Source organism: Lycium ferocissimum, chromosome 11 (genome assembly GCF_029784015.1).
Source record: "Lycium ferocissimum isolate CSIRO_LF1 chromosome 11, AGI_CSIRO_Lferr_CH_V1, whole genome shotgun sequence".
NCBI classification, from domain to species: Eukaryota; Viridiplantae; Streptophyta; class Magnoliopsida; order Solanales; family Solanaceae; genus Lycium; species Lycium ferocissimum.
The window spans coordinates 42,684,205-42,698,980 of record NC_081352.1 but is presented as its reverse complement, the minus strand read 5'-3'; the positions used below and the strand labels follow the sequence as shown (position 1 = coordinate 42,698,980).

General features: G+C 34.9%; 1 protein-coding gene across 1 annotated transcript; it reads left to right on the top strand.

The window, feature by feature from the left end:
- The first annotated feature begins 3,456 nt into the window (after positions 1 to 3,456).
- Positions 3,457 to 8,057, top strand: LOC132037755 (uncharacterized). Its single transcript, XM_059428359.1, has 3 exons — positions 3,457 to 3,690; positions 5,707 to 5,997; positions 6,622 to 8,057. Exons 1-3 carry the CDS (start codon positions 3,532 to 3,534, stop codon positions 7,804 to 7,806), a joined length of 1,635 nt encoding a protein of 544 aa, XP_059284342.1. The 5' UTR covers positions 3,457 to 3,531; the 3' UTR covers positions 7,807 to 8,057.
- Positions 8,058 to 14,776: the final 6,719 nt, after the last annotated feature.

Sequence of the window (14,776 nt, the reverse complement as noted above, 5' to 3'; positions counted from 1 at the left end):
AAGTTCTCTTTTAATTTAAACGAGCGGCTTGAGCTTCGGGATTGAGCCCCTAGTGAAAGCTTGGGCCTCCCACTCTTTCGGGACCGGGGAAGTTCCATTCGTTCCTTTGAACCGATTCCACGAATTCTCGTAGCAGCTCATTATCTCTTTGGGTGATTCTAAAAATATCCGCCTTTCTGGCCTGCACCTTCTTGGCCCCGATATGGGCTTTGATAAACGCATCGGCGAGCATCTCAAAAGAAGTGATGGAATGCTCGGGCAGATGATCGTACCAAGTCAGTGCCCCTTTGGCAATGTTTCACCAAACTTTTTCAGCAATATCGACTCTATTTCATCCCCCTCGACATCATTGCCTTTTATGCCACAAGTGTACGAGGTCACGTGCTCCTGTGGGTCCATTGTCCCATCATATTTTGGAATATCCGGCATCTTGAACCTCTTGCGGATCAACTTTGGGGCCGCACTCGGAGGGAAAGGCCTTTGAATGTATCTCTTTGAATGCGGTCCCTTCAAGATCGGGGGCGCTTCTGGGATCTGGTCCACCCGAGAGTTGTATGTTTCCACCCTTTTCTCCATTGAATCGACTCGTTTTGCCAAAGTTTCGAGCATTTTTAAAACCTCGGTAGATGAACCGGCCCCGGATCTGTTGCTCTCGACTATTCGTGCCTCCTCTCGCCTTGGTTCGGTAGCCCTTTTTGGCTTTGCCAATGCTGCTTTGCTGTCTTTGCTCTGGAGCTGAGCTATGGCAATCGCCTGGTCCTGCAACATTTCAAATATCAAACGTAAATTAATCTCATTCGGTATATCCGGTGCTTTCTGGGCTTGCGCCCTAGGCAAAGTAGTTGAGTTATGGCTATTCAAAGGGTCTGTGGCCGGAAGGGCGGTATTCTTCTGATTGACGGTATTCTGCCAATTAAGGCCTTCTCTTAAGTTGACAACATTTGGGTCGGCTGGATCAGCAGGTGGGTTCCATAACCCGCTGTTGTTTTCGTTTTCAGCAACTATCTCGTTGTTGTTCACATGCCCAGAGTGACCGCTCTTTTCCATCTCAAATGAATTTGAAACACAAAATTTTCAGAAAATAGATGAAAGAAGGAATAGCAAATCAAACCACCACTATTATCCTATGCCCCACGGTGGGCGCCAAACTGTTTACCCCAAATAGTGGATAACAATTAAATTTGTAAGTGGCGGATATGATATGTAGTTAGATTTAATTAAGAATATAGGTTGATAACAAATAAGTAGCGGTATATATTAGCAAACAGCAGTACTAAAGAAGATAAGTTGACAAATGCTGCGAACTGGTCCGGCTTGAAAGGTGCTTCTTTCAACCGAGCCAAAATACTTAAGAAAATATTTCTGCCACTTTACTGATTACAAATATGTAGAATAGTGAAAAGCCAAACTCAAAAAGGAAAGGATAGCCTTCTATTTATAGCTAACAGCAAATGGGCCCTCGTACAATGTAGAAAAACCCTAAAATGGATAAGGCTGCGTCCGTAAGGTCTGACACCCTTACTGTTGTCAGTGCAAGTGGCGGAATGGTCAGATGACGCGTGGCCTGCTCCATAACTGATTATCCGAACCTATATTAAGTGTGCTCTTTAGGCTCGGATTTTTCGTGCTCAGTAGAATACCCTTGGTGTTGAAGCAAAGTGTCAATGTACTCCCGACCCTCTGTCCTCGCCGGTGGTTATGACCTTACTCTCCTTTGATCTTATTTTGGACGGCTTTATCTGTTACTCCGGTTCCCACCGGACACAAATTGATCTGGTTTTTACCGTATACAACTATACCTTATTGTGAAAAGAAGGTATAAATAATGTCCACAAAAAGAGCTCGAAGAAAGGAAAAAAGTTTGAAAATACAAATTAAAAACTAGGGAAAATACATAAACCCCCCCAACGTATAGTCAGATTAATTATGACGCACCCAACCTTTGCGGGCGACCTATTACCCCCCAGTCTTAATTTTTCAATTTTTTAGTACCATTTTTGACTGACGTGGCAAAAAAAATAATTATGGCGAGTGAATTGAAAAAAATGAAATGTTGCAACTCGATGCTTAAAATTGAGAAAGAAGACATTGAAGACACCTTCCGTCCTCTCTTTCACATTTCAATTGTTAAATGCAATTTATTTTTCTCTTTCTTCTTCTTTCTCCTTTTTCTTCTTCTTTCCTCTCTAACTCAACCGTTAGTGCCAGCAAAGAATAAAGAAGAAGAAGAACAATGCGAATGAGGTACAAAAAATATTAAAAATGGGTTGAAGAAAATGGTTAAAAATATTTTGGTGTTTGATTTTCCTTCAAATGAATGTGTGTGTTAATGGAGGAAGAAAATGGATTGAATGTGTGTGTGTTAATGGAGGAAGAAAATGGGTTTTAATGGAGGAAGAAAATGGGTTGAAGAAAATGGGTTGAATGTTTCTTGAAAATAAGCTCTTTATGATTGATGATTAAATTGAATGTGTGTGTTAATGGAGGAAGAAAATGGGTTGAATGTGTGTTGTTAATGGAGGAAGAAAATGGGTTGAATGTGTGTGTGTTAATGGAGGAAGAAAATGGGTTGAATGTGTGTGCTAATGGAGGAAGAGAAAATGGATTGATGGATTTCTTGAAATGAAGAAGAAGAAGAAGAAGGGTTTAGTGATGAAGAAGAAGAGTTTAGTGATGAAGAAGACAAAATTAATGGTTTAATGGACAAAATTAATGGTTTAATGGTTAATTAGAGGTTAATTAGTGTAAATATAATTAATAAAAGAAAAATCAAATGAAAAAAAGGAAAAGTGGCGTGACGTGGCGTTGACGTGGCGAGCGTGCACCACCGTGACGGAGAGTGTGAAACACTCTCCATCAACAGAACCGAGCTTCAATTTTTTTTTTTTGCCACGTAATCAAAAAGGGTACAAAAATACAGAAAAATTAAGACTGGGGGTAATAGATTGCCCGCAAAGGTTGGGTGCGTCATAATTAATCTGGCTATACGTTGGAGGGATTTTTATGTATTTTCCCTTAAAAACTATGTCTATAATCCTCAATAGTGGAATGTAATAAAGAAAGGGGATCTTAAAAAAAAAAATAAAAAATGCAATAAACAAAGAGTGAAAGGAAAAAAGAAACAAGGAGACATACAGCCTACCACACAATCATCGTGGTCGGTCATATTTAATTTTTTAAGGTCGGTCATTAGGCTTATCCTAATCTTTACCTATTTCTTTCTTTCTTTCTTAATTTCGACAACCCATGATTTTCACACCAAGTAAAGAAGAAAAGAAAAAAAAAGGTAAAAAATATGAAAGAGTGTGAATTAGAAAAACAATATATATAAAGTACAGAAGTAGTACAAATCTACAATACTACGAACCTTCCTGTTTTAGCAGTGGAGCTTAAGCAAACTACTATTCCCAATATATATCTCTTATCTCTCTACCAAGAAAACTTATCTATTAAAAATCTACTTTTTTATTGGTTTTATTTGTTGGTTATTTTGATAATCGAAACGAAACCCTAGTTTTTGGATCATTTTCAATGGCATCTGGATCATCGGGTCGACCAATCAATACCGGGTCAAAGGGTTTTGATTTTGCAACAGATGATATACTTTGTTCCTATGAAGATTATGCTAATCAAGATCCCTCTAATGGAACTACCCACTCTGATCCTGTCATTGCTGCCAATTCTGCTAAGGTAATTATACCTTTAGGGTTTTTAGATTTACAGGTAATATTAGTGAAATCTGCTGTTTGATTGTGGTAATTAGTTGATGAATTTAGTTTTTGGTACAGATTATGTGCGTGTTTGGCTATATACCCCCTTCCCACGCACAAAAATGGAGTTGATTTCTCAAATGGTTACTCAACTAATAGTTTTTATCTCAAAAAGTCCCTTTCTTTGTTAAAAAAAAAAAATGGAATTAAGAAGAAGGATGACCTTCTGAGATAATAACTATTAATTGAGTGACCATTTGAGAAATCAACGCTAGGTTTATGTTCTTTTTGTTTGTGTTGCATTTTTTTAATGAAAATGTAATCTTTTGCTGGTATGGAACCGTTATAGCTCGTGCTTTAGTTGTTAGGATTGCTTGAGAAATAGAGATACTATATTTTGGAAAAGCACAGCTGAGGGGAGAGACGGGGAGAACCAAATTCATGGGAAATAGAAACAACAACAACATACCCAGTGTAATTCCACAAGTGGGTTTGGGGAGGGTAGAGTGTGCACGGACCTTACCTCCTTACCTTCTAGAGGTAGATAGGTTGTTTCCGAAAGACCCTCTCATAGGAAAATAGGAAGAACATTGAAAAGCCTGTTGCTTTAAAGCGAAGGGGATGAAGAGAGCGTTCCAATACAAATTTTTTATATGCTTATTAATGTGATATGAGGGGCATTGGTGGTTTTTCTCCTAACTTGATTGGTCTATGTAGAGATGCTTTTGGTTGAACTAGAGTTTGTTAGTTAAATCATTGTTGATGGTGCTTACCACACTCTGGCTTATGTTCATTTGTTGAAGAAAGAGTTTGATTTCCATTTCTGATACAAACTCTGTTCGATTGCTTTGCTTTTACAACTTTGTCTTTGATGCTTGCGTTTTTTGGTATTATTCACTTTGCTCTTTTCTTGCTGGCACGGTGAACTTTCCCGTGACATCTTTCTTTGCTTTAAAAGCTCTGGAAACTGAAATTATAGAAGAGAAATTATAAAGACAGTGTATAAAGATCAAAAGCAGAAGAAGAATCGGATGAACAATCCTCTTTTCACTATGTGGACAGTGTGGTTGGAAAGAAAATGAAGGTGCTTCAATGTAAGGGAGGAAAACGCCTCGATTGTAAAAATAGATGCATTCAGAATTAGAAGTATAGTGTGATGCTTCTTTCGATTTTGGAATTGACACTTTGCTGGATTTCTTGGATTCCCTTGAGATTTGAGGAATCTATATCCAGTTAATTTCTGTAATTCTGTGGAGCTTGGTACTATCTGGTTATTTAATAAAATATACTTTTACTGATATAAAAATAAAAAAAAGAGAGTATGTTACTTATCAAAAAAAATTTATAAAGACTGAACTTTCTTGGCCCTTGGTTAGTAGCTGATTCAGTTAGTAGTAATCATCCTTGAGATTCTAGCCTGTAACTGGGGAGCTAAAAGCGTTGATTCCTCTCCTTTACCTACACTTTCCCAAATTATGATCTAGCCCTTCTTCCCTATGTCTTCTCCTTTTTTTGAATAAATAAATCGATGATATGAAACTGCAAAAACAGGTGACTAAAGAAGTTTGGCCCGGGAGAGGGGGGATACTGCCTCAGGCCAATCTGCATATGGGGTATATAAGAAGTTGCATTTTATAGAAAATCATTTGGTGCAGTATTGATAAGAAAGTTCATTTTGCACAGTAGCCTCGAGTTGCAACTGGTTTTAACGTATGATGGTGAGATTTTTGTCCCTGGATTGCAGTGTATGTTTTATCTGGCACATTGAAAATAACCATTAAATAGTTGCACTAACGGGTACTCCACCATAATGGTTATGTAATCTTTGTATGTATAGTTACAAAGATCCATGCTATTATATGCATGTTACTTAGCCAATTGGTTTTCTTCATTTAGTCGAGTGTGTAAACGTTTACACTCATGTAACTTACTTACAAATTTATAGGAGCAGTCACTTTCTTAGAATTTAACTCAATTTTGCTCTTGTATTGAGTAGGAGTTCCACAAAAGCAGAATGACAAGGTCATCAATGTTTCCTGCTCCAGCATATAGTCCTCCAGAAGAATCTTCCTTCAACCAAGACATGATATGTACTGTTGAGAAGACCATGAAGAAATATGCCGACAATCTCATGCGTTTCCTAGAGGGGATCAGTTCACGCTTGTCGCAATTGGAATTATACTGTTACAATCTTGATAAGTCTATTGGAGAAATGCGCTCTGATTTAGTTCGGGATCACGGTGAGGCAGATTCAAAACTGAAGGCTCTTGAGAAGCATGTCCAAGAGGTTAGTTACCTGCTTTCTGTGGGAGTCGCCTAAAGTTACTGCTCCCTTATGTCTTGAACTAGTTTCAAATTCACCTGTCATTATCACTAATATTAGGCAGCGTGTAATTACTGTAGTTTAAGTGAGGGATTTTGGGAAGTGCTTCTTTGTTCTTTACTTGCCAATTGCAATTAGCAGTTCATGCATGCAGAATTATGTTGGACCAGTAGTTGCTGGAGAAGTTTGTGTGTTGCAGATCTGTTTTTATCTTTAAAACGAGACTGCACCTTAGAGAATTTTCTAAACTAGACATCTTCTCCATTAGTTAAAAATGGACACAGTTAACAAATTGACTTGTATGGTTTGCTTCCCTATTTCTCTGCAGAGACGAGCCTTTTTTTTTTTTTTTTTTTTTTTTTTTTTTGGTACTTGAAGCTTTAGATGCACTTTCTGATATATAATTATGACTCTGAAAGTTTGTGTTTGCTGGTTCAAAGGCATATGAATAAATTCTTTCTGGCAATTTTCAAGTTGCTCTTTGGTGTTCAATGGTTTTTCCATCACATTGTGTCATAACTTAAATAGCTCTTGATTCCGATAAAAAACTTAAATAGCTGTTGATTGACTTAACTGTTCTTCCTGCAGGTTCACAGATCTGTACAGATTCTGAGAGATAAACAAGAACTTGCCGAAACTCAAAAGGAACTGGCCAAGCTTCAGCTTGCACAGAAAGGATCAGCTTCATCCAGCAATTCTCAGCAGAATGAGGAGAGAAGTGCTCAACACCTGTCTGATGACAAAAAAAGTGATGACTCAGCTGAAGTGCATGGACAGCAGCTGGCTCTTGCACTACCCCATCAAGTGGCACCCCAGGCTTCTCTTACTAACCGACCTGTGGAGCAACCACAACAGCCACCTGTCCCCCCTCCACAATCAATTCCATCCCAAAGTATGCCACAGTCACAAGGCTATTATTTACCCCCTCCTCAGATGGCAAGTCAACAAGCTCCACCACAGCCAGCGCCAACTCAGTTGTCTCAAGGTCAATATATGTCATCCGACTCCCAGTATCGAAATCCTCAAATGCAAGTACCACCACAGCCAGCGCCACATCAGGTGAATCAGACACCACAACTCCAGTCAATGCCCCAATATCAGCAGCAGTGGGCCCAACAGGTACCACCCCAACAGGTTCAACAGTCACAGATACCAACTATGCAACAGCAAGCTAGACCTACACCACCTGCTGTTTATCCCTCTTATCTGCCCAGTCAACCAAATCCTACTCCTGAGACAGCGCCCAATAGTATGCCAATGCAAGGGCCATTTTCTGGATTATCTCAACCAGTCGCTAGCCGTCCCGAATCAATGCCTTATGGATATGATAGGTCTGGTAGGCCCCTTCAACAACCGCCTGCAACACCACATCTTAAGCCTTCATATGGTGCACCAGGCGATGGGTATGCAGCTAGTGGAGCTCATCCAACACTCTCCCCAGGGAATGCATATGTGATGTATGATGGCGAAGGCACAAGGGGACATCCGCCGCCCCAACCGAACTTTCAACAAAGTGGTTATCCTCCATCCAGCTTCCCTCCCCAAAATCCGCAGCCTACCCCCAGTGCAAATCTGATGGCTCGTCCAACTCAGTTGGTGCGCAACCATCCATACAATGAGTTGATTGAGAAACTAGTGAGCATGGGCTACCGAGGTGATCATGTTGTTAATGTGATCCAAAGGCTCGAGGAAAGTGGTCAGCCTGTTGATTTCAATGCTATTCTGGACAGGATGAACGGACATTCATCTGGTAGTTCTCAGAGAGGATGGTGAGTTCAAGTGATCAGCCCCAATCTTTGTAGTAATGTTCTAAAGAGGTGACTCGAATACCATTTATTGCTGAATAAGGAGAGTCATGTTAGTAGCGTGGAATCTGGTGTATATGAGATCTTTAGATGCATTGTATATTTGTCATGTCTTCTGAAGCTTTGTTATTTTACCTGCAAACTTCTGAAGCTCTGCTATTAGTTGTAACTTGTAAGGGGTTTACACCTCTGTTTAAAATTGAAAGTGCTCTCTTTCTTTTTATCCTTTATTGATCGATACCTAGTCGAGTATATAGGTTTACAATCTGGATAATCTGTTTGAATTGGTCTGACTATTATCTTTAGATAACCAACCACCATGAGTTGGGATAGGCAAATGGAGACAAAATGTGTATCCGGAGAAACGTTGTCAGAATTCACTTCGAGGTTTGCAGGTGTGATGCTTGTTAAAAATTTGAACTTAAACGTATAGAGAGTTCTTTTTAGTGGGATCAGTTTCTGTTATGTATTTCTCATGCGTCTTTTCTGTTATTCATTGGATTTATACATGTATTGATATGTACATGCAAGCATATGAAAGGGTGTCAGGTGTATAAAGGAAACCGATAAATTGCATCAAATTGATAATCCGAATTAAACCATTTTTTTGCGCGGATTGCCCTTCTTTTGGGGTGGTCTTCAAATTTTGCCCCTAATATTTGTGGTCTTTAAGTTTTGCCCTTCGCTTAGATACCTGAGGTTCTGGGTTCGAACTCCCGCTAAGGCATAGAAAAACAAATTGCAAGGCAGGGCTGGGGGGAGTGTTTGCCGGATCCGGCATACAATCCTTAAGGAAAAACTAAAGTTATGCCAAAGGGGCAGACTTTGCTTTGAGGCATATATATATACACTTTTCAAGGCAAACTTTTAGTTATACTTTAAGGAAAAGTTCCGCCTTATGGGGCATACTTTTAGTTATGCCTTAACTAAAAGTGTGTCACATACGACATAACTAAAGTATGCCCTATAAGGCTGAATTTTTCCTTAAGGCATAACTAAAAGTTTGCCTTATAAGGCAAAGTTTATGCCTTAAGGAAAAGTTTTGCCTTATGGGGCATATTTTTCGTTATATCTTAATTAAAAATTTGCCCCATAAGGCATAGTTCCTTAAGGAAAAGTTCTACCCCATAAAACTATGCCTTTAGCAAAAGTTATGCCCCCTCCGACATAACTTTAGTTTTTCCTTAAAGGCTCCAAAGATACACTCTCCCCAGCTCTGCCTTGCCAAATTATTTTTTTATTTTATGCCTGAGCAGGAGTTCGAACCCAGAACCTCAGGTATCTAAGCGAGGGGCAAAATTTAAAGACCACCCCAAAAGAAGGGCAATTCTGCGGATTGCCCGAATTAAACTGAGAAAAAAATCCGATTAGTGGTTTGGTTTGACTTAGTTTGGTTTTAAAAAGAAAAATCCGATCATAATTAGTTTGGTTTGATTTTAACTAAAAAAAAAAAAAAGTCAAATCGAATCAACCCAACCTGACATTACATGTATAAAATTTTATAAATATTTCTTAAACTTTTTCATAGTTTATTATCTTTTAACATATTATTTCAAGCTTGGATTTAAAATTTTGAATGGTCCAATTATTTTTGTAGCTCATAGATGTTAGTAACTCAAATAAAACCCAACAAAAATCAAATCAATGTTTAGGGAAAGTCACACGAATACAACTTTTTCAAATAGTAATTAAAAATATTACAACTACTTTCAAAAAATTAAATAAATACAACTTATTCAAAATTTTAACTTCTTAATTACAATAATACAACTTTTTACATTCCTAAAATATTAATAATACTTAATTTTAGAAGTTACTACCATTAATGCATATCCACCTTTTGCTTTCTCTCTCTTTCAAAATCATTATAAAGTAATTTTCCAAATAAACATAACAAAATCAACTTCAAATCCCATATTCTATCTACCGTTTTAAAAAGACTTTTTTTTCTTTCGTTTACTCTTTTTTAATCTTCTTTTTTCAATTTCACTTGATGATGATTCAATTATTTTTTTGTGATTAAAAGAAATGATCTGAATATATTAATATTAAGAAAGTACGTGAAAAGATATGGTATATGGAAATATGGTATAAGAAGTGTACATGAAAACATCCCTTAAAAAGTATATGGTATATTCAAATTGATATATTTAATGAAAGGATGTTATCAAAATTTTTGTGAATATAATAGTAGAAACTAGTATATTTAAGTTTGTATATTATATATAGTATATAATATAATAATATTATTTGTGTATATAGTATATTATTTGTGTATATAGTATACAATATTACAATATACCTAATATATGAATTTATTACTCTATGTGCCAACCAATTGTACTCTACAATAACATATAAAATATACAATATATAGAAAGAATAATATAATTACTTATTAATTACCACTAAAATAGGATCTTAATTAATAATTGACACCCCATCCCATAAAACTTGGTTTCCTTTCTGCCATCACATATTAATTATTCAATTTTTTCTCTCTCTTCCATGAAATAGGAAAATTAACTCAATTTAATTCATATTTGTATATATTTAATATAATAAACAATATATGCCAAATATATACAATAATGTATGTGGTCATATATATATATATATATATATATATAGTAATTATACATTAGAAATTATTTTATATATAGTGTATACTAGTTAACATACATAAAAAATAATATTATATATAGTATATAATAGTGAAATATACGTAATATATAAGTACAAGAATATATATACTTGTTCAAGAAATTGTATAATATATATCATATAAACAGTAGTATACTATTTTATGGATTAAAATGCTAGTGAGTATATTGGGATGTTTAGAAAAGTAATTAATGTGTTACGATATGTATTTAATTTGGTTATCACTAATATAGTAAACTCCTTATTATTAGCCTTTGATTCATAGCAACATTTTTTTAATTTATGGTATAAAATCATACATATACCCTAAATATAGAGTATATATTGTAAATTATGTAATTTAGTTAATAGTTGTAGATTACGAAATATTTTACTTATTTACTTGTATTTATGTAATTTCCCATATTAATGCTAACAAAAGAAATTCAATTCTAACACTGAGAATGACAATAATGTTGGATATCTATTCTTTAGTTTTATGTTGGTTTAGAAAGTGAAAATACATAACTTAATTTTATTTTTATCTTTAATATCTATTCATGCAATTAATACTTATTAGTCGTACGTATTTTAGCATGACTTAGTACTTTTAGATTAAGATCATTTTCTATATGCCTTATAAACTAACCGTATTTATTATAGCATGACTTAGTACTTAGTACTTTTAGATTATGATCATTTTATTTTATGCAATTTCATTACTTCTTTTTGTTAAATATTTTAGTACAATGTCATCTCTCAACTCACATTTTGTGTTATTTTCTTAAGAAATATCTTAATTAGATAGTCATATCTTACAAGGATCAAAGAAATATTTGAAGTACAAGTTATATGTTTTGTATGAAGACTTTACCGGAGAAAAAACCGAAAAAACTTGAGATTGAAAAATTCGACTTTTGTTGGCTTGGTTTGATTTGGTTTATATGGTTTGGTTTGGTTTGGTTTATATATTTAAAAACCTGATATAATTAATTTGGTTTGATCTTTAAAAAACCCAAATCAACCTAATCCATGTGCTCTCCTAGAAGGGTTTTACTCCAGTTGTGGAACCCATTTTCGGTAATATCCTTATCCACTTGTAGCATGTGTTTGCTTCCATTAATTACTCTTCAAAGGAGTAAAGGTGACACTGGACCACACTTTTGTCATGCCCATTTGGCATTCCATTTCACACCATGAGAATGAGATATCGTCAAATGTTAGTTGCCTTTCCCCCATTATACACGCGTCGAACGACCTTCTATGCTACGTTTCACAATTTTTTATTTCACTTTCAATTTGGTTGTTATGATCATAACCTTCTATGCTAAGTTTGATAATTTTTGGTTTCGCCTTCAATTTCGTTGTCATGACCATAACCTTCTATGCTACATTTGATAATTTTTGGTTTCCCCTTCAATTTCGTTGTCATGACCATAACCTTCTATGCTACGTTTCATAATTTTTGGTTTCGCCTTCAATTTCGTTGTCATGACCATGTCTTTTAATGTGTTTGGCTTTCCCTTTCTTACTTTGCTGGATGACTACTATGCCTACCCCTCCGCCCCACCCCCCACTCTTTTTTTTTCCCCCCTCTAAAGCCCCTCGCTCCACTCATTTTTGAACTTCTAATCAGAGCTGGCTAAATTTAGAACGACATAGATCAAAGGGTAGTTGATTAGCCCTACTAAAATAAAGGAAAAAGAGGGATGGTTTCGACCTTTTTTTGGTTTTTCGTCGTTTCAAAATTGGAAGTATTTTCAGTAGCAGCTGCACAAACAGGAAAAATACCGATAGAAAAGACAATAATATTCGGGGAAAAGCATATTAGAAGAAGCCATATTCCTGAGATCAAGTGCTTCTTCCATGCTCCAAGGTCTATGTTATAAACAATCATCGAAAAAGCCCAGCCTCAAACGTTGAATTTGGGATTGGGGTACTTTCCTAGAGGTACAAAATTACCGGGAAAAAATACACATGATATATGCAAAACATATGGTTTTATTGTTGTGTTTATCCGGTAAAAATCTATACATGATATATACAAATATACAATTGTATTGTTGTATATATCCTGTAAAATCATACACATACATGTAGAAAACATATATTTACATTGGCGTATGTATGTTGTATGTGTCACTGAGCTAGTGTAAAGCTTAAAGGTTCAGACGAACCAAGTAACTTTAATCCAAACCTTGTATTTTTTTAATAAGAAATTCATTGAATACATATATATTATTAATTTAGAACCCCGTAACTTAAAAAAAAATTATAATTCCGCACCCATAAGCTTCAAATTCTATCTTTACTGCTGCCTGACATACAATTTTGACCACTACCAAAACACCACCATAACCATCATTCCTTCAACCATAACAATGCAAAAACAATTTCCCTGCCGAGAAGACGAGATAGGAGAACTGGAACTAACTAATTATCTTATTGACATGTTCCTCAAGATCTTCGTTGGATCTAAATTATTCTTTGTATTCATATAGTACGGCAAATCAAGATATCTATTCTATACAGTGGGGAAAGAAGGGCTCCATGCTTTGCAGCTAAATTCATCTAGTAAGGCTCAATTGCTATGTTTTAAAAAATTTGCTATATTAAATAATTAAGTAAAAATATCCCTAATAATGATAATTAGGCTTCCAAATTTGCATCTCTAGATAATATTCTCTTTGAGGATTTGCCTTATATATTTGTAATAAGCCCAAAGAATAGTTTGCATAACCCAAATAATAAATGATGACATATAAGGCTTAAATACTAGTTGTAGATATAAGTTAAGATCCATTTAGCTATAACTCTATGATGGAAGTTTCTGTTCTACACTGACCATGTACATATTGTACTTTGAAATAAGATGTGAATTGTAGAAGTTATAAGTTTAAAGTTCTCCATCTCTTTATGTTACTGTTTATTGGAAGAGTAGAACAATTGCTGGGAGTGTAACACTGAAACATGAAATTAGTGCGTCAAATTTTGTTTTAGACTTAATCCCATGCTTAAATTTGCATATTTTAGCAAAACAATAAATTAATTAATATTCTAATTGAAACCAAAAACCGTACGCGTTAATCCATGTACCCTTGAATCCGTAACGTGTTTTCGTTACACTTACATAAAGTCTTATGAAACATGCAAGATCTCAAGTACTTGTTGTCTTGTTGATATAGCATGTGCCGGTGAACACAATTTGAAAAAAAAATAATCTATAGTGATAGTGATTCATTGTTAATCCATTTTGAATATCTATTGTGTTTTTTATCTATAGTCTCTTCCCTCTCAAAATACTTGTCACGTTTTATTTTTCTCGATAGTCAATTTGACTAATTTTTAAAGTTAAAGTGGATTAGATAAATTTAATATTCATTAAAATTTAGAAATTGAAAACTATACGAAAAATATTATAAGCTGTAATTCTTCTCATAGTAATATGGTAAAAAAAATATATCTTAAAGTGTTAGTCAAAATTTATATAGTTTAAATCTCGAGAAGCGAAAAGTGATAAAATATTTTTTGAACGCAGAGAGTATGTATCGTTGAACAAATGGATGGATTAAACAGATTAGGTGAAAACTCAACAATTTTTTTTTATAATTCTTTGAAAGTGTCAATGTGTCAATAGCGTAAGAACGGACCCATGCATATTAATTTGAAAGTTTCCGAATAATTTCAGCGCGGTTGCTTCAACAACTTAGTTCAACTTGCACTTGTGACAGAGACCCTTAATGAAAAAAGATTTTACGCGGCGGTTGACTTTTGTAATTACATTTCTGACGTGGCAATAATCAGACACTTCATTGATCATTTGTACTGAGTAGTTTAATGTTCAAATTTAATTTCAGACAGCAATCAGATTGTGGCTTCATTGATTAGACAATTTGGAAGATGTTCTTTAATGGACAAAACATAGACCTTGTTTGTCAATTTGTTAAATACTCTCTCCGTTCATTTTTACTTGTTCAGTATTCTAAAAATAAATTTTTACTTTTACTTGTCACTTTTAAAGATATCAAGAGAAGATAATTTCTTTTTTCATATTTTACCCATAATATTAAATACCCACTTCAAATTATTTTTTAAATCCAATAAAAATATGCATCAATTAATATGGGTATATTGGTAAATTACGCACTTAATTTATTATTTTTTAAGAGGTGTGCATAGTCAAAAGTGAGTAAGTAAAAATGAACGGATGGAGTAATTAACATGTCTAAATTTGAATACGAATGTTAAGCTTCATACCTAATTAAGCACTACAATATATGAATATAGAATGAACT